This window comes from Arachis ipaensis, chromosome B2 (genome assembly GCF_059453495.1).
Source record: "Arachis ipaensis isolate K30076 ecotype BB chromosome B2, ASM5945349v1, whole genome shotgun sequence".
NCBI classification, from domain to species: Eukaryota; Viridiplantae; Streptophyta; class Magnoliopsida; order Fabales; family Fabaceae; genus Arachis; species Arachis ipaensis.
The window spans coordinates 22,251,554-22,278,741 of record NC_142437.1 but is presented as its reverse complement, the minus strand read 5'-3'; the positions used below and the strand labels follow the sequence as shown (position 1 = coordinate 22,278,741).

The 27,188-nt window shown below is 40.6% G+C and overlaps 1 protein-coding gene and 1 non-coding gene across 2 annotated transcripts; one reads left to right on the top strand and one right to left on the bottom strand.

Moving 5' to 3' along the window:
* Positions 1 to 15,447: 15,447 nt before the first annotated feature.
* LOC148573283 (small nucleolar RNA R71) lies at positions 15,448 to 15,554 on the bottom strand. Its single transcript, XR_015906154.1, has one exon. It is a non-coding gene; the product is annotated as a small nucleolar RNA R71 (small nucleolar RNA).
* Positions 15,555 to 16,926: 1,372 nt separating this feature from the next.
* LOC148573282 (uncharacterized) lies at positions 16,927 to 18,249 on the top strand. The gene is made up of 2 exons (XM_088505720.1): positions 16,927 to 17,322; positions 18,241 to 18,249. Exons 1-2 carry the CDS (start codon positions 16,927 to 16,929, stop codon positions 18,247 to 18,249), a joined length of 405 nt encoding a protein of 134 aa, XP_088361846.1.
* The last annotated feature ends 8,939 nt before the right edge of the window (positions 18,250 to 27,188 follow it).

The following is a 27,188-nucleotide window of genomic DNA, read 5'->3' as shown; positions in this document are numbered from 1 at the left end:
GCGTGCCTCACGCGGTCGCGCCATTCATCCTTTTTCCCATTCCATGCAATCGCACCACCCACGCGATCGCGTCGACCCCCAATCCACCCCAACCACGCAACCGCGTGCCCCACGCGATCGCGTGGATTCAAATTCATTAACCCCCAAGTGACGCGAACCCTACCCTGTCGCGCCTCCCAACCCCTTCTTCTCCCTCTCTTCTCGGCAAGTGATGCCAGGGCCTTTTGGCCAGTTTCACTGACCTTTTCTTTATGGTTTTAGGGTAGTTTTATGCACTTTCTTAGGAAATAAACAAGTTTTGGGTAAATAATCACTTACATCTTGATTCAAGCAAACATTGTGAATTTTACATGATTTCATGAGAATTATGCATGAATTAAATGGCAAAATTGAATGATGCATGTCTCATAACTTGGATTAGAGCTTTGATGCACTTTATTGCTTGATTTCAGGATAAAGGAAGCAAGGAAGAACCACGTTAGTAGCCACGTTAGTCTAGCTAACATGACCACTAACATGGAATGGAGGCTAGCTTGCAACGCTAATGAGAAAAGTGATCGCCATTAACGCCTTCGTGAGCCATCATAGCCCACGTTAGTTGCCACGTTAACTATGTTAACGTGGAAGCTAACGTGGAAGAGAAGTAGAACTCAAACGTTAGTGGTAAAAGTAAGTGCCACTAACGTTCCAAAGTGGCAGCTGGCCACGTTAAGAGTCACGTTAACTCAGTTAACGCGAACTCTAACGTGGATGAGGAAGATAATGCCAACGTTAGTGATACTCACCTTTGTCACTAACGTTGGACTAAGCTCATATTTGCCACGTTAGCTTCCACGTTAACCTAGTTAACGTGAACTCTAACGTGGAGGGAGCAAGGAATCACCAACGTTAGTGACACTCACCTTTGTCACTAACGTTGGATTAAGCCACTATGAGCCACATTAGTTGCCACGTTAACTACATTAATGTGAAAGCTAACGTGGAGAAGAGGGATGATGAGCCAACATTAGTGACACTCACCTTTGTCACTAACGTTGGAGATGGCTATCAATACCACGTTAGAAGTCACGTTAACCTAGTTAACGTGAACTCTAACGTGGGAAGTAGGGGCGTTTTGGAGCGTTAGTGACAAAGGTAAGTGTCACTAACACTCTCGAAGATTTGGCAAGCCTACGTTAAAGGCCATGTTAACTATACTAACGTGAACTCTAACGTAGGGAGAAAAGGGGTACTCTCAACGTTAATGGAAAAGTTAAACCCCAGTAACGTTTGCGAAGGGCCAAGAAGCAACGTTAGTGGTCACGTTAGTGCCACTAACGTTGAAGTTAACGTGGACCATTTTTGGGTCAGGAACGTTAGTGAAAAAGGTGATTGTCACTAACATTCTCGACCCCACAGTTTCACTTAACGTTAACACCACTAACGCCCCAAGCTAAAGTCCATACCTACTGCACACTTTCTCTGCAAGTAAAGCTGAGCCCACTGAAGAAGATAACTGCTTCAACTCAAGATCCAAAGGCCCATATCCAAGACTTGAAGAAGCAACTAGAAGATCAGAAGAATAGTATAAATAGGGAGAACTTTGAACTAGAAGGAAAACTTTTTGGCATTATTATATTTACTCTCTTTAAATTTTACTTTCTCTGCAACTTCTAGTTTAACTTTTCAAAATGCATTCTCCATCTTTGTTTTCCATTCCCAGAGCTATGAACAACTAAACCCCTTTCATTGGGTTAGGGAGCTCTGTTGTAATTTGATGGATCAATAATAGTTTTCATTATTCTTCTTCTTTCTTTTCTCTTGATTTTAATAGAAAGCTTTCAATCTTCACCCAATTGAGTAGTTATCTTGGAAAAGAAGCTATTCATACTTGGATCTCTTCGGAACCTTGGAAGAGGAATGAAGAGATCATGCTAGAAATGCTTTCTCATGTTGGACCAAATTGGGGTTTGGATGGATATAGTGACATATAATCCTACCAATACTTTGATTTGGAAATACATGTGGTATAATCAGTGACCATACCTCATCTCTTCTCATGAGCAATTGGACCAAGGAATTGACTATTGATCAAGATTTGAGAGATTGAATTACCAGGGAATTGGAATTCAATCACTTAAGATTGCTGGCGCACGAATTATGAATCACACTTTTCATAACTCGTACCACTGACCAGCAAGTGCACTCGGTCGTCCAAGTAATACCTCACGTGAGTAAGGGTCGAATCCCATGGAGATTGTTGGTTTGAAGCAATCTATGGTTAGCTTGTAAATCTTAGTCAGGAAGTCAATTATATTTATCAGTTGAATTGCAAATAAACAATAGAGCATGGATTAAAGGTTACTTGTTATGCAGTAATGGAGAATATGTTGGAGTTTTGGAGATGCTTTGTCTTCTGAATCTCTGCTTTCCTCTGTCTTCTTGTTCACGCACGCACGTCTTCCTATGGCAAGCGTGTGTTGGTGGATCACTGTTGTCAATGGCTACCTTCCATCCTTCCAGTGAAAACTACGCTCACGCGCTCTGTCACAGCACGGCTAATCACCGGTTGGTTCTCAATCCGGTTGGAATAGGATTTACTATCCTTTTGCGTCTGTCACTAACGCCCAGCCTTCAGGAGTTTGAAGCTCGTCACAGTCATTCAATCCTTGAATCCTACTCAGAATACCACAGACAAGGTTTAGACTTTCCGGATTCTCATGAATGCCGCCATCAATTCTAGCTTATACCACGAAGATTTTGATTAAGAGATCTAAGAGATACTCATTCAATCTGATATAGAACGGAGGTGGTTGTCAGGCACACGTTCATGGGTTGAGAATGGTGATGAGTGTCACGAATCATCACCTTCATCACAGTTAAGCGTGAATGAACATCTTAGATAGGAACAAGCGTGTTTGAATAGAAAACAGAAATACTTGCATTAATCCATCGAGACACAGCAGAGCTCCTCACCCCCAACAATGGAGTTTAGAGACTCATGCCGTCAAAGAGTACAAAGTTCAGATCTAAAAATGTCATGAGATGTAAAATAAGTCTCTAAAAGTTGTTTAAATACTAAACTAGTAGCCTAGGTTTACAAAAAATGAGTAAACTATGATGGATGATGCAGAGATCCACTTCTGGGGCCCACTTGGTGTGTGCTGGGGCTGAGATTTAAGCAATCCACATGCAGAGGCCATTTGTGGAGTTGAACGCCAGTTTTTGTGCCAGTTTGGGCGTTCAACTCCAGCTTTTGATCCTTTTCTGGCGCTGGACGCCAGAATTGGGCAGAGAACTGGCGTTGAACGCCAGTTTACATCGTCTATCCTTGTGCAAAGTATAGACTAGTATATATTGCTGGAAAGCCCTGGATGTCTACTTTCCAACGCAATTGAAAGCATGCCATTTCAAGTTTTGTAGCTCCAGAAAATCCACTTTGAGTGCAGGGAGGTTAGAATCCAACAGCATCAGCAGTCCTTTTTCAGCCTGAATCAGATTTTTGCTCAGCTCCTTCAATTTCAGCCAGAAAAATACCTGAAATTACAGAAAAACACACAACTCATAGTAAAGTCCAGAAAAATGAATTTTTCCTAAAAACTAATGGAAATAAACTAAAAACTAACTAGAACATACTCAAAACTATATGAAATTAACCCCAAAAAGCGTATAAAATATCCGCTCATCACAACACCAAACTTAAACTGTTGCTTGTCCTCAAGCAACTAGACAAATAAAATTGAAGATTAATAGGTTGAGAAGCAATAATATCTCAGAGTTTTTGAGTGAAGCTCAGATTCTAATTAGATGAGCGGGACTAGTAGCTTTTTTTGCTTCTGAACAGTTTTGGCATCTCACTTTATCCATTGAAGCTCAGAGTGATTGGCATCTATAGGAACTTAGAATTCAGCTAGTGTTATTGATTCTCCTATTTCAGTGTGATGATTCTTGAACACAGCTATTTTATGAGTCTTGGCCGTAGCCCTAAGCACTTTGTTTTCCAGTATTACCACCGGATACATAAATGCCACAGACACATAATTGGGTGAACCTTTTAGATTGTGACTCAGCTTTGCTAAAGTCCCCAATTAGAGGTGTCCAGAGTTCTTAAGCACACTCTTCTTTTTGCCTTGGACCTTGACTTTAACCGCTCATTCTCAAGTTTTCACTTGACACCTTCACGCCACAAGCACATGGTTAGGGACAGCTTGGTTTAGCCGCTTAGACTAGGATTTTATTCCTTTAGGCCCTCCTATCCACTGATGCTCAAAGCCTTGGGATCCCTTTTATTTACCCTTACCTTTTGGTTTTAAGGGTTATTGGCTTTTTGCTCTTACCTCTTGGTTTTAAGAGCTTTTGGCTTTTTCTGCTTGCTTTTTCTTTTTCTTTCTATTTTTTTTTGCAAGCTTTGTTCTTTGCTGCTTTTTCTTGCTTCAAGAATCATTTTTATAATTTTTCAGGTTATCAATAACATGTCTCATGTTCATCATTCTTTCAAGAGCCAACATATTTAACAGTCTTAAACAACAAATTCAAAAGACATATGCACTGTTCAAGCATTCATTCAGAAGACAGAAAGCATTGCCACCACATTTAACTAATTAGAATTTCTCTTATTAAAACTCGAAATTTTATTTCCTCTTATTCAAAAGATCTACTACTTTATTTATGTTTGCTGATGATGAGAAAAATAAACTATAGCTTAATTGGAGATAAAATCAAAATAGATACTAATTACTACTATATGACTCCTAAGGTAAACTTCTATAAGGACACTGTCACAGAGTTAAGGCAGAAATTGGAAATTAACAACCTTTATTCTGGGGGAACGGGGGTTCCTCTGATCCTTGGGGTGCTTGGTCCTGCAAGAGAAGACTTTTGGCGCTTCAATTCCCTTAAGTCACGCCCTTGCTCCTCTTGTTCTTTAAACATATAGGTCAGCATTTGACTGTGTTCCTTCTGTTCTTTTATTATTTGCTCCATAGCTTCCCGTATCTTGGTAACAGACATCTCAAGATACTCCCAGTATTCAGATTGAGGGATCTCTGGGAGGAATTCCTGTGCTCTCTTCTTGATGGGATCAACCTGTGCTTGTTGTTTTTCAATTGATGCTTTGGTGATTGGCTTCTCAATTGAGATATACTCAGTTATTCCCATCCTTACTCCAGCGTCCTTGCAGAGCAGAGAAATCACGCTTGGATAAGCCAACCTGGCCTCTTTAGAATTTTTGTTAGCAATTTTGTAGAGTTCAGCTGAAATCAGCTGATGAAGCTCTACTTCCTTTCCCATCATGATGCAATGGATCATCACTGCTCTTTTAACTGTGACTTCAGAACGGTTGCTAGTAGGCAACAGAGAATGCCCAATGAAGTCTAGCCATCCTCTGGCGACTGGTTTGAGATCCTCTCTCTTGAGTTGATTTGGGACACCCTTTGTGTTGGTGGTCCACCTGGTTCCAGGGATACATATGTCCTCTAGAATCTTATCCAGGCCCATGTCTGCTCTCATCATCCTCCTGTTGAAGGAGTCTGGATCATCCTTTAGCTGAGGTAGCTTTAAGATCTCCCTGATCCTGTCAGGGTGGGTATGAACAATCTTTCCTCTGACCACGGTCCGATAGTCATAGAAGGCAGTTCCAGATAGTTTTTGCTTGTCAGTTTGCCACATATTAGCATAGAACTCCTGGACCATGTTCCTTCCCACTTTCGTTTCAGGATTAGCTAGGACTTCCCAGTTCCTGATTCGAATTTGCTCCTGGATCTCCGGATATTCATCTTCTTTCAGATCGAATCTAACTTCCGGGATCACTGATCTCAGACCCATTATTTTAAGATAATGGTCTGAATGTTCTTTAGATAAGAACTTCCCTTGATTCCAAAGTGGCTTTGGAACGCTCTCTTTCTTGCCTCTTGGAGTGGGTTGTTTTCCTTTAGGAGCCATAATCTTAGTGATCGCGGATAAACACACCAAACTTAGAGGTTTGCTTGTCCTCAAGAAAAAGAAAAGAAATGAGAGGGATAGAAGGAGAGCTAGCTGCAATTGTTGATGGGAGAGGAGGGAGGCCGAACTCAAATTTATAAGGGGGGGAGGGTGGGTTTTCGAAAAAATAGATAAAGATATGATAAAAAGATTTATTTGGAAAAGATAAGATAGAAGATATGATAAGAGAAGATATAGTTTAAAATTGAGAGGATATGAAAGATTTTTGAGAAAGATAGATTTAATTTTTGATAAAGATAAAGTGGAGGTTTTGAAAAAGATATTGATGAGTTGAAAAAGATAGATTTGTAAAAGAAATTTTGAAAAGAGTTGGATTGAATTTGCAAAGATGCCTGGTGCTTATGGATTAAAATACATTTGATATTTTTTTAGTGGTAGGGTTTTTAGAAATTATGGAATTTAGAAATTAGGGTTCTTGACATGTTTATGTAAAATCATGCATTGAAGCATAAAATTTGAAATTAGAATGGAAAAACGTGTGGAAAAAATGAATTTGGCTCCTCCCTACCTTCCTAGCGTTTGAATGCCCAAACACTGCCTGTTTTGGGCGTTCAGCGCCCAAATGCTGCTCTCCTAGGCGTTCAATGCCCAGCTGCTGCCATTACTGGCGTTCAACGCCCAGTGGGTGCCCATTTCTGGCGTTGAACGCCCAGATTGCTACCATTACTGGCGTTTTCTTGCCAATGAGCTCTTTTTCTCTGTTTTGTGTGCCGAGGTCTTCTGTAAATGATTCCTCACCTTAGTGTCAGTGAACTTTATATAAACAAATAAAAATAAAAATAAAAATAGGGCAAAATGCTTAGAGGATTGTTGCCCCATGGCTGGGTTGCCTCCCAGCAAGCGCTTCTTTATTGTCTTTAGCTGGACCTTGCTGAGCTTTTTAATCTAGCTTTAGCCTTGAGCATTCTTGCTCAATGTTGCCTTCAAGATAATGCTTGATTCTCTGTCCATTGACAATGAACTTCTTATCAGAATCAATATCTTGAAGCTCCACATAACCATATGGTGATACACTTGTAATCACGTATGGTCCCCTCCACCGGGATTTCAGTTTCCCGGGGAATAGCCTGAGTCTAGAGTTAAACAACAGAACCTTCTGTCCTGGTTCAAAGATTCTAGATGACAGCTTTCTGTCATGCCACTTTTTTTTATTTTTCTTTATAAAGCTTGGCATTTTCGAAAGCTGTGAATCTGAATTCCTCTAGCTCATTTAGCTGGAGCAATCATTTTTCTCCTGCTAGTTTGGCATCAAAGTTTAGGAATCTGGTTACCCAGTAGGCCTTATGTTCCAGTTCCATGGGCAGGTGACATGCCTTACCATATACGAGTTGGTATGGAGATGTCCCTATAGAGGTCTTGAATGCTGTCCTGTAAGCCCACAGAGCATCATCCAAGCTCCGTGCCCAATCCTTTCTACGGGTATTTACTGTCCGTTCCAGGATTCTCTTTAATTCTCTATTAGAGACTTCAGCTTGCCCATTGGTTTGTGGATGATATGGAGTGGCCACCTTGTGGCGAATTCCATACCGAACCATGGCAGAGTAAAGCTGTTTATTGCAGAAGTGAGTGCCCCCATCACTGATTAGTATTCTAGGGACACCAAACCTGCTAAAGATATGTTTCTGGAGGAACTTCAGCACTGTTTTAGTATCATTGGTGGGTGTGGCAATAGCCTCAACCCATTTTGATACATAGTCAACTGCCACCAGAATATAAGTGTTTGAGTATGATGGTGGGAAAGGTCCCATGAAGTCAATTCCCCATACGTCAAACAACTCAATTTCTAAGATTTCTTGTTGAGGCATGGCGTAACCATGGGGCAGATTACCAGCTTTTTGGCAACTGTCACAGTTACGTACAAACTCTCGGGAATCTTTATAGAGTGTGGGCCAATAGAAGCCACATTGGAGGACCTTGGTGGCTGTTCGCTCACCTCCGAAATGGCCTCCATATTGAGATCCATGACAATGCCATAGGATCCTCTGTGCCTCTTCTCTAGGTACACACCTACGGATTATTCCGTCTGCACATCTCTTAAAGAGATAAGGTTCATCCCACAAGTAGTACTTTGCATCAGTAATTAATTTCTTCTTTTGTATCCTGTTGTACTCCTTGGGTATGAACCTTGCAGCTTTATAGTTTGCAATATTGGAAAACCATGGTGCTTCCTGAATGGCAAATAAATGCTCATCAGGAAACGTCTCAGAGATCTCAAGAAAGGGGGGGAACGTCCCTTCCACTGGCTCTATCCAGGACAGATGATCAGCCACTTGGTTCTCTGTCCCTTTTCTGTCTCTTATTTCTATATCAAACTCTTGCAGAAGCAATACCCATCTGATGAGCCTGGGTTTTGAATCCTGCTTTGTGAGTAGATATTTAAGAGCAGCATGGTCAGTATACACAATCACTTTTGATCCTACTAAGTATGATCTGAACTTGTCAATGGCGTAAACCACTGCAAGTAATTCTTTTTCTGTGGTTGTGTAATTTTTTTGGGCATCATTTAGAACGTGACTGGCATAATAAATGACATGCAGAAGCTTGTCATGCCTCTGTCCCAATACTGCATCAATGGCATGATCACTGGCATCACACATTAGCTCAAATGGTAATGTCCAGTCTGGTGCAAAAATGACTGGTGCTGTGACCAGCTTAGCTTTCAGCGTTTCAAACGCCTGCAGGCACTCTGAGTCAAACACAAATGGCGTGTCAGCAGCTAGCAGATTGCTTAGAGGTTTTGCGATTTTTGAAAAATCCTTTATAAACCTCCTATAGAATCCTGCATGCCCCAGAAAGCTTCTGATTGCCTTAACATTGGCAGGTGGTGATAATTTTTCAATTACCTCTATTTTTGCTTGATCCACCTCTATTCCCTTGTTTGAGATTTTATGCCCAAGGACAATTCCTTCAGTCACCATGAAGTGACACTTTTCCCAGTTTAAAACTAGGTTGGTTTCTTGGCATCTTTTCAGAACAAGTTTCAGGTGATCAAGACAGGAGCTGAATGAGTCTCCATATACTGAGAAGTCATCCATGAAAAATTCCAGAAATTTTTCCACCATATCAGAGAAAATAGAGAGCATGCATCTCTGGAAGGTTGCAGGCGCATTACATAGCCCAAATGGCATCCTTCTGTAAGCAAACACTCCAGATGGACATGTGAATGCTGTTTTCTCTTGATCCTGGGGATCTAATGCAATCTGGTTATAGCCTGAGTAGCCATCCAAAAAGCAGTAATAATCATGACCTGCTAGTCTTTCTAGCATCTGGTCTATGAATGGTAAAGGAAAATGATCCTTTCTGGTGGCTGTATTGAGCCTTCTGTAGTCAATACACATGCGCCACCCTGTAATTGTTCTTGTAGGAACCAGTTCATTTTTTTCATTATGAATCACTGTCATGCCTCCCTTTTTTGGGACGACTTGAACAGGGCTCACCCAGGGGCTATCAGAAATAGGATAAATAATCCCAGCCTCCAGTAATTTGGTGACCTCTTTCTGCACCACTTCTTTCATGGCTGGATTTAGCCGCCTCTGTGGTTGCACCACTGGTTTGGCATTATCCTCTAATAAGATTTTGTGCATGCATCTAGCTGGGCTTATGCCCTTAAGGTCACCTATGGACCACCCAAGAGCTGTCTTGTGTGTCCTTAGCACTTGAATAAGTGCCTCCTCTTCCTGTGAATTTAAAGCAGAGCTTATGATCACTGGAAAAGTGTCACCTTCTCCCAGAAACGCATATTTCAAGGATGGTGGTAATGGCTTGAGCTCTGGTTTAGGAGGTTTCTCCTCTTCCAGAAGAAATTTCAGAGGCTCTTTCATGTCCTCTGAATCTTCTAAATCAGGCTGAACATCTTTAAAGATGTCTTCCAACTCTGATTCAAGACTCTCAGCCATGTTGATCTCTTCTACTAAAGAGTCAATAAGATCAACTTTCATGCAGTCTTTTGATGTGTCTGGATGCTGCATGGCTTTGACAGCGTTCAGCTTGAACTCATCATCATTGACTCTCAGGGTTATTTCTCCCTGTTGGACGTCAATGAGGGATCGTCCAGTTGCTAAGAAGGGTCTTCTTAGAATGAGAGTAGCACTCTTGTGCTCCTCTATTTCCAGCACAACAAAGTCAGTGGGAAAGGCGAATGGTCCAACTCTGACAATCGTGTCTTCAATCACGCCTGATGGGTATTTAGTGGAACCATCAGCAAGTTGGAGACATATCCGGGTTGGTTTAACTTCTTCAGTTAAGGCAAGCTTCCTGATAGTGGATGCAGGTATTAGGTTGATGCTTGCCCCAAGATCGCATAAAGCAGTCTTGGTGCAATTATCTTCTAATATGCATGGTATCAGAAAACTCCCAGGATCTTGGAGCTTTTCAGGAAAGCTCTTCATAATGACTGCACTGCATTCTTCAGTGAGGAGAACTCTTTCTGTTTCTCTCCAATCCTTTTTATGACTCAAGATCTCTTTCATGAACTTGGCATAAGAAGGTATTTGCTCAAGTGCTTCTGCAAATGGAATCTTTATTTCAAGAGTCCTGAGATAATCTGCAAAGCGAGCAAATTGCTTATCCTGCTCCTCTTTCCGGAGTTTTTGAGGATAAGGTATCTTGGCTTTATATTCTTCAACCTTAGTTGCTACAGGTTTATTGCCTACAGAAGTGGTTGAAGAAGCCTTTTTAGAGGGGTTCTCATCAGCACTTGTGTGTGTCTGATCCCTCACTGGCAATTGAGTGCCAGAGTTCGAAGCTAGAGTGACGTGAGAAGCCAACTCCTTGTCTGTTTCTGGCGTTTGAACGCCAGAATTGTGCCCATTTTGGGCGTTCAACGCCAGATCCTTGCCCATTTCTGGCGTTGAACGCCAGTCCTGCTTTGTTTCTAGCGTTGAACGCCAGTTTTGGCCATGGTCTGGGCGTTCAGCGCCAGCCTTCCACCAATTTTCTGGCGTTTTAGCGCCAGAATTATTTTTCCCTGGGCTCTTACTGTCCTCAAGTGAATTTTGGGTGGTTTGCTCATTTCTTAGCTTTTTGCTGCCCTGAGGTGGGGTATTTAATGTTTTCCCACTTCTTAGTTGAACTGCTTGGCATTCTTCTGCTATTTGCCTTGACAGCTGCTGCTTTGTTTGCTTAAACTGTTCGTCCATATGTATATTAGCCATCCTTGTCTCTTGTAACCTGTCTTTAAATTCGGCTAGCTGCTTTGTTAGAAAGTCCAATTGCTGATTGAATTCAGCAGCTTGTTTTACAGGACTGAGTTCAGCAGTTACTATTTTAACCTCTTCATTCAGGGAAGGGTTACTGCTTAGGTACAGATGCTGATTCTTGGCAACTGTATCAATGAGCTCTTGAGCCTCTTCAATTGTCTTTCTCATGTGGATAGATCCACCAGCTGAGTAATCTAGAGACATCTGGGCTCCTTCTGCAAGCCCATAGTAGAAGATGTCTAACTGAACCCACTCTGAAAACATTTCAGAGGGGCATTTTTGTAGCATCTCTCTGTATCTCTCCCAGGCATCATAAAGAGATTTATTATCTCCTTGTTTAAAGCCTTGGATGTCCAGCCTTAGCTGTGTCATCCTTTTTGGAGGGAAATATTAATTCAGGAATTTTTCTGTCAGCTGTTTCCATGTCCTTATGCTGGCCTTAGGTTGGTTATTCAACCACCTCTTAGCTTGATCTTTTACAGCAAATGGAAACAGTAATAGTCTGTAGACATCCTGATCTATTTCTTTATCATGTACTGTGTCAGCAATTTGTAAAAACTGTGCCAGAAACTCTGTAGGTTCTTCCTGTGGAAGAGCAGAATACTGGCAACTTTGCTGCACCATGATAATGAGCTGAGGATTCAACTCAAAGCTACTGACTCCAATGGAGGGTATGCAGATACTACTCCCATATGAAGCAGTAGAGGGGTTAGAATATGACCCCAGAATCCTCCTGGACTGTTCATTTCCGCTTAGGTCCATGATAGAGAAAGGGAGATGATGTAAAATAGAAAAAATATTTTTATTTATTTATTTATATATTTATTTCGAAAATAAAATAAATTAAAATAAAATAAATAAAAATTGAGTGAAGATTTTCGAAAAACTGAGGAGAGAGAAAGTGGTTAGGAAGTTTTGAAAAGGATATGATGATTTTGAAAAAAAAGTTTTAAATTTTGAAATAAAAAAATCTGAATTTTAGAAATATATTTCGAAAATTTGTTTTTAAAATAGAGAGAAAAGATATTTTTGATTTTTAAGAGGAAAGAGAAAAACAATAAGATAGCACAAGATTTAAAATTTTTAGATCTAATGCTCCTTATTTTCGAAAACTTTGGAGGGAAAACACCAAGGAACACCAAACTTAAAAATTTTAAGAAAACCAAAATGAATTTTTGAAAATTTTAAGAAAAAAACAACAAGAAAACACTAAACTTAAAGTTTGGCACAGGATCTAATAGAAAAATTATTTTTGAAAAAGGTTTTAATAAGAAAATAAGGATTCTAAAATTTTAACACGACAATAACACGAGACTCTAAACAAAAAGAGAAATTTTTCCTAATCTAAGCAACAAAATAAACCATTAGTTGTCCAAACACAAACAATCCCCGGCAACGGCGCCAAAAACTTGGTGCACGAATTATGAATCACACTTTTCACAACTCGTACCACTGACCAGCAAGTGCACTGGGTCGTCCAAGTAATACCTCACGTGAGTAAGGGTCGAATCCCACGGAGATTGTTGGTTTGAAGCAATCTATGGTTAGCTTGTAAATCTTAGTCAGGAAGTCAATTATGTTTATCAGTTGAATTGCAAATAAACAATAGAGCATGGATTAAAGGTTACTTGTTATGCAGTAATGGAGAATATGTTGGAGTTTTGGAGATGCTTTGTCTTCTGAATCTCTGCTTTCCTCTGTCTTCTTGTTCACGCATGCACGTCCTCCTATGGCAAGCTGTGTGTTGGTGGATCACCGTTGTCAATGGCTACCTTCCATCCTTCCAGTGAAAACTACGCTCACGCGCTCTGTCACAGCACGGCTAATCACCGGTTGGTTCTCAATCCGGTTGGAATAGGATTTACTATCCTTTTGCGTCTGTCACTAACGCCCAGCCTTCAGGAGTTTGAAGCTCGTCACAGTCATTCAATCCTTGAATCCTACTCAGAATACCACAGACAAGGTTTAGACTTTCCGGATTCTCATGAATGCCGCCATCAATTCTAGCTTATACCACGAAGATTTTGATTAAGAGATCTAAGAGATACTCATTCAATCTGATATAGAACGGAGGTGGTTGTCAGGCACACGTTCATGGGTTGAGAATGGTGATGAGTGTCACGAATCATCACCTTCATCACAGTTAAGCGCGAATGAACATCTTAGATAGGAACAAGCGTGTTTGAATAGAAAACAGAAATACTTGCATTAATCCATCGAGACACAGCAGAGCTCCTCACCCCCAACAATGGAGTTTAGAGACTCATGCCGTCAAAGAGTACAAAGTTCAGATCTAAAAATGTCATGAGATGTAAAATAAGTCTCTAAAAGTTGTTTAAATACTAAACTAGTGGCCTAGGTTTACAAAAAATGAGTAAACTATGATGGATGATGCAGAGATCCACTTCTGGGGCCCACTTGGTGTGTGCTGTGGCTGAGATTTAAGAAATCCACGTGCAGAGGCCATTTGTGGAGTTGAACGCCAGTTTTTGTGCCAGTTTGGGCGTTCAACTCCAGCTTTTGATCCTTTTCTGGCGCTGGACGCCAGAATTGGGCAGAAAACTGGCATTGAACGCCAGTTTATGTCATCTATCCTTGTGCAAAGTATGGACTATTAAATATTTCTGGAAAGCCCTGGATGTCTACTTTCCAACTCAATTGGAAGCATGCCATTTCAAGTTCTGTAGCTCCAGAAAATCCACTTTGAGTGCAGGGAGGTCAGAATCCAACAGCATCAGCAGTCCTTTTTCAGCCTGAATCAGATTTTTGCTCAGCTCCTTCAATTTTAGCCAGAAAAATACCTGAAATTACAGAAAAACACACAACTCATAGTAAAGTCCAGAAATATGAATTTTTCCTAAAAACTAATGGAAATAAACTAAAAACTAACTAGAACATACTTAAAACTATATGAAATTAACCCCAAAAAGCGTATAAAATATCCGCTCATCAATTGCCAAGGAGATCAATGAATGCATTGATTGAGGAAGAGATGAAAATGAACTTGATCCGGAGGATGCAATATCTCCTAAGCCCAATGAACTCCTCATTTCTGATCTTACCCATTCTCTTTAATTTCTGCCGATTACTTCTATGATCATCTTCCCCATTCCCATTTAAGATTCTGCAATTTATTTTCCGTTATCTATTTTCAGCTCTTTATTTCCAACATTTACATTTTCTTCTATTTACTTTCCCGCCATTTAATTTCCTGCAACTCTCAAACCAAATTCTGTTTAGCTCAACTAAAACATTCTTCCAATTAAAGTTGCTTGACCAATCAATCCCTGTGGGATTCGACCTCACTCTATTGTGAGTTTTTACTTGACGACAATTCGGTATACTTGCCGAGGGAGATTTGTTAAGAGACAAATTTCCGTGCATCAAGTTTATGGCGCCGTTGCCGGGGATTGATTTTGTATCAACAATGATTAAATTGGTGGATAACTAGATTGAGCATTTTCCTCTCGTTTGATTTAGTTTCATCTGAGTAATTTACTTTTAGTTTTAGTTATTTCTTTCCCTGTACCTTTCACCCATTAGTGGTGTTACCTGCATTGTGTTTTAATATTTGGTTCACTGACCCACTAACTGTTTGATATATTGTATCACTCACACTAATAGCATTTCTGCAGAAAATATTGTCTACATCTATCTTTCTTGCTTGTGCCTTATTGGGTGAATGACAGGTAGAAGAAGCAGGGCTTCTACTTCCTTTGATTCTGAACCTGAGAGGACCTTCCTTAGATTAAGGAGGAAAGCAAGAGGGAAGAAAGTAGTTGGTGCTGAGGAAGAGGAGGAGTACTTTGAACTAGACATGGATGAGAATATGGAGAACCATCATGAAGAAGAGGCTCACAACCATGGCAGAGAAGGTCCAGCGCATTAGGCTGGACAAGAGAGAAGAGTTCTGGGTTCTTACTTCAACCTAAATCCAGGAAACTGTGGAAGTAGCATCCAAAGGCCAACCATACATGCCAACAACTTTGAACTAAAGCCACATCTCATCACCCTTGTTCAGAACAATTGTTCATTCGGAGGAAGTATCCAAGAAGACCCCAATCAACATCTAACCACCTTCCTGAGGATATGCGATACTGTGAAGTCTAATGGTGTTCACCCTGACACCTATAAACTACTTCTGTTTCCCTTCTCACTCAACGACAAAGCATCTAAATGGCTGGAATCCTTTCCAAAGGAGAGTTTAGCAACCTGGGAAGACGTGGTGAACAAATTCTTGGCAAGATTTTATCCTTCTCAACGAATCAACAGGTTGAGAGCTGAGGTACAAACCTTCAGGCAGCAAGATGGCGAGACTCTATATGAAGCATGGGAGAGGTTTAAGGACCTGACAAGAAGATGCCCGCCAGATATGTTCAATGAATGGGTACAGTTGCACATTTTCTATGAAGGCCTTTCGTATGAATCAAAGAAGGCAGTAGACCACTCATCCGGGGGATCTCTGAACAAGAAGAAGACCATTGAAGAAGCCATAGATGTCATTGAGACTGTAGCAGAGAATGACTACTTCTATGCTTCTGAAAGAGGCAACACTAGAGGAATGATGGAGCTGAACAATGTGGATGCACTACTTGCTCAAAACAAGCTTATTACCAAGCAGTTGACTGACCTTACCAAAAAGATAGAGAGGAATCAAGTGGCAGCAATCACCACCTCAGTAGCAGCTCAAGAAGGAGTGAATGAAGAAGCAGAGGGTGATCAGGAACAAGCCAACTACATTGGAAATTCACCTAGGCAGCACCATGACCCATACTCCAAAACATATAATCTCGGTTGGAGGAACCACCCAAACTTTGGGTGGGGAAACCAACAAGATCAAGGCGAAGATCAGAGACGCCACAACCCCAACAACAATGCAGCTCACCAACACTCCACACAGAGGTCATATCAACACCCACCTAACAACACTTCTCAACATCCATACCAAAGTCAAAATAGCCCTTCTCATCCTTCCAATCTCAACTCTCCATCATCGGAAGAAAGACTCTCAAGGATTGAAACTCTACTTGAAGGCATATGCAAGGAAATCCAAGATAGTAAGATGTTCCGAGAGGAAGTGCAATCCAACATGCAAAATCAAGATGCTGCCATCAAGAAACTTGAGACACAAATTGGCTACCTATTTCAGCAAGCTCCTGGCCATGACCTTTGCAGCAACATTGAGTCAAGGCCAAGGGAGGAGTGTCAAGCTATCACCCTCAGAAGTGGGAAGGAATTAAAGGAGACTTCCAAGCAACCACAAGAGAAAGATTCAATTGGAAGAAAAGAAGAACAAGATGAAGTTCAAATCCCCACCTCCAACTCACATGAAAAGGAAGAAGAGCTAAAGCCATATGTTCCGAAAGTCCCATATCCTCAACAATTGAGGAAGAAGGGGGATGACAGCCAGTTCTCCAGATTTTTAGAAATCTTCAAGAAACTACAGATTAACATACCCTTTGCTGAAGCAATAGAGCAAATGCCACTCTATGCCAAGTTCTTGAAGGAGTTAATGACCAAGAAGAGAAGCTGGAAGAACAACGATAATGTGATACTAACCGAGGAATGCAGTGCCATCATTCAACATAAACTGCCCCAGAAATTGAAAGATCCTGGGAGCTTCCAGATTCCTTGTATTATAGGAGAAATAACAGTGGAGAAGGCTCTATGTGATTTAGGAGCCAGCATAAATCTGATGTCTGTAGCTATGATGAGAAAAATGAAGATTGAGGAGGCCAAACCAACAAAAATGGCCTTACAACTAGCAGACCGATCATTCAAATTTCCTCACGGCATAGTAGAAGACTTGCTAGTGAAGGTAGGAGACTTTATCTTTCCAGTAGACTTTGTAGTGTTAGACATGAAGGAAGGAGCTAAGGCTTCTATCATCTTGGGTAGACCATTCTTAGCTACTGCCGGAGCTGTCATCGATGTCCAAAAGGGCAAACTTACCTTTAGACTACACAATGAAACAATGATGATCAATGTGTTCAAGGCCATGGACTACCTACAGGAACCATTGGGAGAATGTATGAGGTTGGACTCACCGGAAGATGTAGTACAAGAGACTTTTGAAGAAGACGAACTTGAGGGGTTAACAGAAGAGGAGGAATCAGCATCAAGCGAAGAAGCTGCAACAGCTGAGGTTCAAGCTCAGTGCACAATAGAGGAGAAGAATGGAAACAAAGAAGCACCCAAACTTGAACTAAAGACACTGCCACCCACTCTCAAGTATGCATATCTAGGAGAAAATAAAAGTTATCCAGTGATCATAAATTCATGCCTCAGCCAAGAACAAGAGGAAGAGCTACTCCAAGTATTGCAAAGGCACAAAGATGCCATAGGATGGACCCTTGCTGACTTAAAAGGAATCAGTTCGGCCATATGTATGCATAAGATACTGTTGGAAGATGATGCCAAACCATCCATTCAACCCCAAAGGAGGCTGAACCCAGTCATGAAGGAAGTGGTACAGAAAAAAGTCATGAAGTTGTGGCAAGGAGGAGTGATCTATCCGATCTCAGACAGCCCATGGGTAAGCCCTGTACAAGTTATCCCAAAAAAGGGAGGAATCAATGTAGTCCCCAATGAGAAGAACGAACTAATCCCTACAAGGACCGTCACAGGATGGCGGATGTGCATAGACTACAGAAAACTCAATGAAGCTACGCGAAAAGATCATTTCCCCTTCCTTTCATGGATCAGATGCTGGAAAGACTTGCAGGACATGCATATTACTGTTTTCTCGATGGTTATTCAGGATATAACCAGATAGTGGTTGATCCAAGAGACTAAGAGAAAACCTCCTTTACTTGCCCATATGGAGTGTTTACCTACAGGCGCATGCCATTTGGGCTATGCAATGCACCTGCAACCTTCCAACGCTGCATGCTCTCCATTTTCTCAGATATGATAGAAAAATTCATCGAAGTCTTTATGGATGACTTCTCAGTATTCGGAGTTTCCTTTCCCAATTGTCTAGATCACCTAGCCCTGGTGTTAAAGAGATGTCAAGAGACCAATCTAGTCTTGAACTGGGAGAAATGTCACTTCATGGTAACAGGAGGAATAGTCCTTGGCCATAAGGTGTCTAACCAGGGCATTGAGGTAGACAGAGCTAAGGTGGAACTCATTGAAAGATTACCTCCACCAAGTGATGTCAAGGCAATTAGGAGTTTTTTAGGGCATGCTGGCTTTTACAGACGGTTTATTAAAGATTTTTCAAAGATAGCCAAGCCCTTAAGCAATCTCCTTGTATCTGATACACCATTTGTCTTTGATGAAAAGTGCATGCTAGCTTTCAAAAACTTGAAAAAGAGGTTGTCCTCTGCCCCTATCATTTCCCCACCTGATTGGAACTTACCATTTGAACTGATGTGCGATGCATCTGACTTTGCAGTTGGGGCAGTGTTAGGACAGAGGAAAGAGAACTTAGTCTATGTAATATACTATGCCAGCGAAGTCCTCAATGATACTCAAAGAAACTATACCACTACTGAAAAGGAGTTGCTGGCAATAGCTTTTGCATTTGACAAGTTTAGATCATACCTCATTGGTGCCAAAGTAATCGTTTTCACAGATCACACAGCACTTAAATATTTGTTTGCCAAGCAAGAATCGAAACCAAGACTAATAAGATGGATCTTGTTATTGCAGGAATTCAACATTGAAATTAGAGACAAGAAGGGAGTGGAGAATAAGGTAGCGGATCACCTGTCCAGAATCCCTCATGATAAGGGTGGAACACATGGTACAAGTGTGAATGAATGTTTCCCAGATGAGCAGTTAATGACGGTTCACAAAGCACCTTGGTTTGCAAACATTTCCAATTTCAAGGCAACTGGGGCTTTACCTCCAGAGATCAACAAACATCAAAAGAGAAAGCTCATCAATGATGCAAAATATTTTGTCTGGGATGAGCCATATCTCTTCAAGAAGTGTCCAGATAGAATCCTGAGAAGATGTGTTTCAGAAGAAGAGGGATGAGAGGTCTTGTAGAACTGCCACGGCTCATGCTATGAAGGCCATTTTGGAGGGGACAGAACTGCAGCCAAGGTGTTACAAAGCAGATTCTTTTGGCCCACCCTTTTCAAGGATGCCAAAGAACTGGTAAAGAATTGCAATGAATGTCAAAGAGCTGGAAACTTACCCAAAAAAATGAGATGCCACAAAATTTCATCTTAGAACTGGAACTGTTTGATGTATGGGGAATCGATTTCATGGGACCATTCCCAACCTCATATTCAAACAAATACATCTTGGTAGCAGTGAATTATGTTTCCAAGTGGGTAGAGGCTATTGCAACCCCAACGAATGATAACAAGGTGGTCATGAACTTCCTTAGAAAGAATATCTTTAGCCGGTTTGGAGTCCCATGAGCACTCATCAGTGATGGAGGGAGCCATTTTAGTAACAGACCACTAGAAGCTCTCGTCCTGCGATACGGGGTGAAACACAAGATTGCCACACCTTACCACCCCCAAATAAGTGGACAAACTGAGATATATAATAGAGAGCTAAAAAGGATTCTGGAAAAGACTGTGGGAGCATCAAGAAAGGATTGGTCAAAGAAGCTGGATGATGCTCTGTGGGCATACAGAACGGCATTCAAAACACCAATCGGCATGTCTCCATACAACTGGTGTATGGAAAGGCTTGTCATCTACCATTGGAGCTGGAACACAAAGCCCTCTGGGCTCTTAAGCTGCTAAATTTTGATAGCATTGCTGCTGGTGAAAAGAGGGTCTTGCAGCTGCAAGAAATGGAGGAGTTCAGATCTCAAGCCAATGAAAATGCCAAGATTTATAAAGAAAAGGCAAAGAGAAGGCATGACCTCCATTTGACACCCAGGAGCTTCGAAGAAGGACAGCAAGTGCTCCTCTATAATTCCAAATTAAGACTTTTCCCTGGGAAACTCAAATCAAGGTGGTCAGGACCCTTTCTTGTCACAAAGGTCTCTCCGTATGGACACATAGAAATTATGGAGGAAAGTTCAAAGAGAACGTTCACTGTGAACGGACAAAGGCTCAAACACTACATGGGCAACATGGGGGAAAACCCCAAAGTGAAGTATCACCTCAAATAATGGAGGAATCGTCGAGCTAGCGATGCTAAAAGAGCGCTTCGTTGGGAGGCAACCCAACCTAAGGTAGTTTTCTTTTCATTTGCATTTCAATAAAAATCACAAGTAGTTTTTCCCGTATTATGAGGAGCTAAGTTTGGTGTTACACACCAAAGCAATGCAAGAGTGAGTGTGTAATTCTAAGTTTGGTGTTCCACCAAAGATTTCAGTTAGAATCACACTACACTCCTTCAAGGGCAAATTGCTAGATCCAACCAATCAGGGGAACCACTTAACAGTAGTTAGTTTCTAGTTCATAGTTGTTTTGCTGATAATAATACATGAGCTTTTCTACATGTATTCAACCTGCTGTATTAGGCAAGAAACTAAGTTTGGTGTTCACACACCAAGTTAAGTCCAGAAATTCACAAGCATACATGCATACTAACTATTTCTCAAGTGCTTTGGGAACAAGCAACTTCCAACGACTTTGCAGGAATCTCCTGGAGAATTGGTGCACCATCATCCAAGAAGGCAGAGAAAAATGCAAAAATTTTGGATGATGACAAACAAGAAGGAGAGCATGAGCACCCCCATGAGTAAAAGGTGGTGGAGTTCCCTCATTGTCCCATCTTTTTCAAGTATTAAATAAGGAAAATCATGTATGAAATAGAACATGCTTCCATGGTAGTTTAGGATTTTCAATGCTGTCTTTAGTATTTTTCTTGCCTTTTTCATATGTGTGCTGGTTCAAGTTACCTATCTTCATCTGCATCTTGCTTATTATATATTTGTCCTTTTAAGTTAAATAAAAAGAGATGTTATGAAAGACCGGAGGGGAGTTCAAATTGTGGAGTAAGTCCTTAAATTTGTGGTGTAGTAATCACTTAGCTAAGTTAGTTCACCAACAAGGTGGGATGGCAACTATCTGTCCTGAATCATATGCTTGAAATACACCCCATGAGACTAGCTAAATAATAAGATCCCAGTAAGAAAAAGGAAAAGAACACTAAGAGTTGAAAAAGAAAGAAAGGTAATAAAGAATAAGGTTAGGCACCAAGGGCTTGAACTTTGAGGAATGTGTCTATGGTGCTCTTGTACCAAGGATCTACTTGGATGAATAAGTTCTTAGGAGTGCTTCATCACTTGGTAACTTGGGTTAACTAACCCGGGATTATCAACTGAAAATCCACTATCAAGAGCAACCTTGCTATAGAACATTTAGTAACCCAAAGAGGTGCTGGACACCAAGACCTCAAAAAAAGAAAATAACAAACCATGTGCCTGTGGTGTGCATGTATGGGGGAGAGAGACTTGAGGGAGTAAGTCCTTAGGGGTGTTTCAACACCTAGCACCTTGAACCAACTGGTTCGGGAGTGTTGGCTGAAAACTTATCTTAAAGAGTCGCCCTCTCACAGAACACTTAGCCTAAGAATGCAATAAACCTTGGAAAGACAAAGGGATCAATAAATAACAGTCTCAAAGGGTGCCATCAAGTGAGTATTCTAAGGCATGATAAAGGTCTAAAAGCCAGTAAAGGAATGAACCTAAGTTGCTATGCATGAAACCCCATAAAACCAAGGACATGATGAAGAGAGGAAGATTGATGGTTTAGAAGTTATAGTAAACTCTCGTTGCAAGTATAGTTACTAAACCAAGCAATCAACCTTTCTTACAAACGTTTTGGTTGTCACAAGTAACAAATTCCTTTGAAATTGATAACCGAAGTATTTAACCTCGGGTCATCTTCTCAAGGAATTGCAGGGAGGGGTTCTTATTATTGGTTATGCAAAGGTATGTTTTGGGGTTTTGGATCAAGGTAAAAAGTAAGAATAGCAATGGCAGAGGAAATAAAATAATAACAACAAAAAAATAAACTCTTGGCAAGGTATTAGAACTAGAAGTCCTATCCTAGTTATCCTTATCAATTGTGATGAAAATTGAATTTTTCTCCCACTTTGTTAACCTCTAACTATGAAGGTAAGTTAAGTGGACGAATTAATTCGAATCCTCAAGTCCCAGTCTTTCCTTGGGAAAAGTTAGAGTTATTGGATCTCGAATTAATTCTTGAAGAATTCCAATTTTTTAATCAACAATGACTTTGATAATTCAAGAGTCACTAATTAATCAACCAAAGCCAAAAGGGAAAATCTAAACTATTTATATAAATAAAAGAAAGCAATCATAATTCTAAAATACCTCAATTATATTAAATAAAACGTTCAAATCATAACATGGAAAAGTTCATAAATTTAATTGGAAAAATAAATAAAAAGAAACATTGAACATATGATTGCAGAAGATGAAATAATCATGAAGTGAAATGAATCCTAATTCTAAATCCTAAGAGAGAGGAGAGAACCTCTCTCTCTAAAACTACATCTACTCTTAAAATTGTGAATATGAGGGCCCGTCTCATGAATGGATGCATTTCTCCACTTTATAGCCTTTAATCTGTGTTTTTCGGGCCAAAAACTGGGTCAAAAACAGCCCAGAAATTGCCCCCTGCGATTTCTATTACGTTCAGGTCGGGGGCAAGTGACGCGGAGGCGTCGTCCACGCGGCCGCGTGGATTGAAGTTCGCAGATGCGACGCGGGCGCATCATTCACGCGTTCTCATCATCTAACTTCGGGACAGCTATAGAAAATTATATATCAAATCGAAGCCCCGGACGTTATCTTTCCAACGCAACTGAAACCGTGTCGTTTGGACCTCTGTAGCTAAAGTTATAGCCGTTTGAGTGCAAAGAGGTCGGGCTGGACAGATTAGCAATTCCTTCAGTTTCTTGTATTCCTTCCACTTTTGCATGCTTTCTTTCCATCCTCTGAGCCATTCCTGCCCTGTAATCTCTGAAAACACTTAACACACATATCAAGGCATCTAATGGTAAAAAGAGAGGATTAATATTAGCAATTATAAGTCCAAAGAAGCATGTTTTCAATCAAAGCACATAATTAGGAAGGCAAATGTAAAACCATGCAAATAGTATGAATAAGTGGGTAAAGAGTTGATAAAAACCACTCAATTGAGCACAAGATAAACCATGAAATAGTGGTTTATCACATGACTTCCACAAGAATGATTCATTCATCTTGTCATTTCATTCATCATTCTCTTGTTCCAGTACTTGCTTAGGGACAAGCAAGCTTTAAGTTTGGTGTTGTGATGCTAGGGCATTTTGGCCAGTTTCACTGACCTTTTCTTTATGGTTTTAGGGTAGTTTCATGCACTTTCTTAGGAAATAAGCAAGTTTTGGGTAAATAATCACTTACATCTTAATTCAAGCAAACATTGTGAATTTTACATGATTTCATGAGAATTATGCATGAATTAAATGACAAAATTGAATGATGCATGTCTCATAAATTGGATTAGAGCTTTGATGCACTTTATTTCTTGATTTCAGGACAAAGGAAGCAAGGAAGAACCACGTTAGTAGCCACGTTAGTCTAGCTAACGTGACCACTAACGTGGAATGGAGGCTAGCTTGCAACGTTAATGAGAAAAGTGATCGCCATTAACGCCTTCATGAGCCATCATAGCCCACGTTAGTTGCCACGTTAACTATGTTAACGTGGAAGCTAACGTGGAAGAGAAGTAGAACTCAAACATTAGTGGTAAAAGTAAGTGCCACTAACGTTCCAAAGTGGCAGCTGGCCACGTTAAAAATCACGTTAACTCAGTTACCGTGAACTCTAACGTGGATGAGGAAGATAATGCCAACGTTAGTGACACTCACCTTTGTCACTAGCGTTGGACTAAGCTCATATTTGCCACGTTAACTTTCACGTTAACCTAGTTAACGTGAACTCTAACGTGGAGGGAGCAAGGAATCACCAACGTTAGTGACACTCACCTTTGTCACTAATGTTGGATTAAGCCACTATGAGCCACGTTAGTTGCCACGTTAACTACATTAACGTGGAAGCTAACGTGGAGAAGAGGGATGATGAGCCAACGTTAGTGACACTCACCTTTGTCACTAACGTTGGAGATGGCTATCAATACCACGTTAGAAGTCACGTTAACCTAGTTAACGTGAACTCTAACGTGGGAAGTAGGGGCGTTTTGGAGCGTTAGTGACAAAGGTAAGTGTCACTAACGCTCTCGAAGATTTGGCAAGCCTATGTTAAAGGCCACGTTAACTATACTAACGTGAACTCTAACGTAGGGAGAAAAGGGGTACTCTCAACGTTAATGGAAAAGGTAAACCCCAGTAACATTTGCAAAGGGCCAAGAAGCAACGTTAGTGGTCACGTTAGTGCCACTAACGTTGAAGTTAACGTGGACCATTTTTGGGTCAAGAACGTTAGTGAAAAAGGTGATTGTCACTAACGTTCTCGACCCCACAGTTTCACTTAACGTTAACACCACTAACGCCCTAAGCTAAAGTCCATACCTACTGCACACTTTCTCTGCAAGTAAAGCTAAGCCCACTAAAGAAGATAACTGCTTCAACTCAAGATCCAAAGGCCCATATCCAAGACTTGAAGAAGCAACTAGAAGATCAGAAGAATAGTATAAATAGGGAGAACTTTGAACTAGAAGGAAAGCTTTTTGGCATTATTAGAATTACTCTCTGTAAATTTTACTTTCTCTGCAACTTCTAGTTTAACTTTTCAGAATGCATTCTCCATCTTTGTTTTCCATTCCCAGAGCTATGAACAACTAAACCCCTTTTATTGGGTTAGGGAGCTCTGTTGTAATTTGATGGATCAATAATAGTTTTCATTATTCTTCTTCTTTCTTTTCTCTTGATTTTACTAGAAAGCTTTCAATCTTCACCCAATTGAGTAGTTATCTTGGAAAAGAAGCTATTCATACTTAGATCTCTTTGGAACCTTGGAAGAGGAATGAAGAGATCATGCTAGAAATGCTTTCTCATGTTGGACCAAATTGGGGTTTGGATGGATATAGTGACATATAATCCTACCAATAATTTGATTTGGAAATACATGTGGTATAATCAGTGACCATACCTCATCTCTTCTCATGAGCAATTGGACCAAGGAATTGGCTATTAATCAAGATTTGAGAGATTGAATTACCAAGGAATTAGAATTCAATCACTTAAGATTGCCAAGGAGATCAATGAATGCATTGATTGAGGAAGAGATGAAAATGAACTTGATCCAGAGGATGCAATATCTCCTAAGCCCAATGAACTCCCCATTTCTGATCTTACCCATTCTCTTTAATTTCTGCCGATTACTTCTATGATCATCTTTCCCATTCCCATTTAAGATTCTGAAATTTATTTTCCGTCATCTATTTTCAGCTCTTTATTTCCAGCATTTACATTTTCTGCTATTTACTTTCCCGCCATTTATTTTTCTGCAACTCTCAAACCAAATTCTGTTTAGCTCAACTAAAACATTCTTCCAATTAAAGTTGCTTGACCAATCAATCCCTGTGGGATTCGACCTCACTCTATTGTGAGTTTTTACTTGACGACAATTCGGTATACTTGCCGAGGGAGATTTGTTAAGAGACAAATTTCCGTGCATCAGTAAACCACCTCCAACCACCACCACCCCCCAGCCAACCACCTTCAACTGCCACACCTCCCTCGCCACCCAGCCACGACCGCGACGCCACCCCCATTTCCTCCCTTCCCTCTCTTTCTTCCCTTTCTCTTCTCTTCCCCCCTCCACCACCGCTGCTCCCTCCGCCGCACAGCCACCGCCACCGCTCCATCACAGCCGCACCACCCATAATCACCCACACCCACACCCCCTCCCATCCTTTCCCCTTCACCCCTACCCCTCCCATTAATCCTACCCGAACCCCTGCCACCGAACAGCCACCACCGCCACGCCAACCACCCCTCAACCGCCGCGTCAGTCACCGCCACCACCACCCCCTACCATCTCTCTGCCCTACTTTTATTCATACGCCTACCAGGTTCCGCCAAACGCTGCTCTTTCAATTCGTAGTTCATTGCATATTTTTTTCCGTTTACGTTCAACATTAGGCTAGTTAGATATGCATGTTTGTAGTAGATTCTTGATTGTTAGGTAGCTTAGGATGTGGTTAGTGGACTTAGGCCTGTTTAATTGCGCTGTTCTTGCTACTTGTTTTCTAATTTTTGCAATTCTGCTGTTGCTGTGATCTAAGTATTGTTCATATGATATTCTTACTGTTCATGCTGCTATTGCGACTGCTCTTTCATGTTCATATTATTTCTATCTATTTGCAGTTTATTTTAATTCACATGAACTATTCTGCTTGATGTTTATTTTCCGGGACCTTTCAATTTTAGCCGGAATGCTGCCCAAATTTCTGTAAAATATTTTGATTTTCATTCATGTTTTGGTTTTGGCAATTTGAATTCTGCTTTACTCAGCTTTTACCAAACCAATTCATGTATGCACGGGCAAGTTTTCTTATTCTTTTTTATTTCTTGGTTAACAAATTGCATTTTGGATGTTTCAGTTCCACTTTTTGCTATTTTCATATCTATATGAATCATCATCAACTTCCTTGTTTGTATATGAGTTGACTGTAGCTTCTAATTGTAAATTCTTGTTACTTAGAAAATGATCATCATGCCACTTACTCTAACCCTCTTTTTACTAACTCACTGATTTCAACTTCCTAATCTCTTTTTCATCCCTAACCAACCTAACTTTCACAACATCCCTTCTTGGTTTTTCACTATTCTCTGTAACCTTCTAACCAAGGCCTGATGATAATTTTTCCTAATTAACATGAATTCTATTTATATCACATTTTGGATTGTGAATTTTTTTTCTCTGATTTCTAACTCCTATACAATCCATAATGCACATTTACTCAACTCATTTCATTATTCTACTGCTCCTTTGCTACTATGTGCTTATTTTGTTATTTGCCTACTTGTTTTCCTGTTTTATTATATCCTAGATTTCTGTTTTTCAGGATGTCTGACACTCAAAGAAAAGGAAAAGGAAAGGCAACAACTGGCAAA

Excerpts from the sequence above, each read along its gene's own strand:
- LOC148573282 (XM_088505720.1), top strand. The coding sequence starts at position 16,927 with ATGGCCTTACAACTAGCAGACCGATCATTCAAATTTCCTCACGGCATA.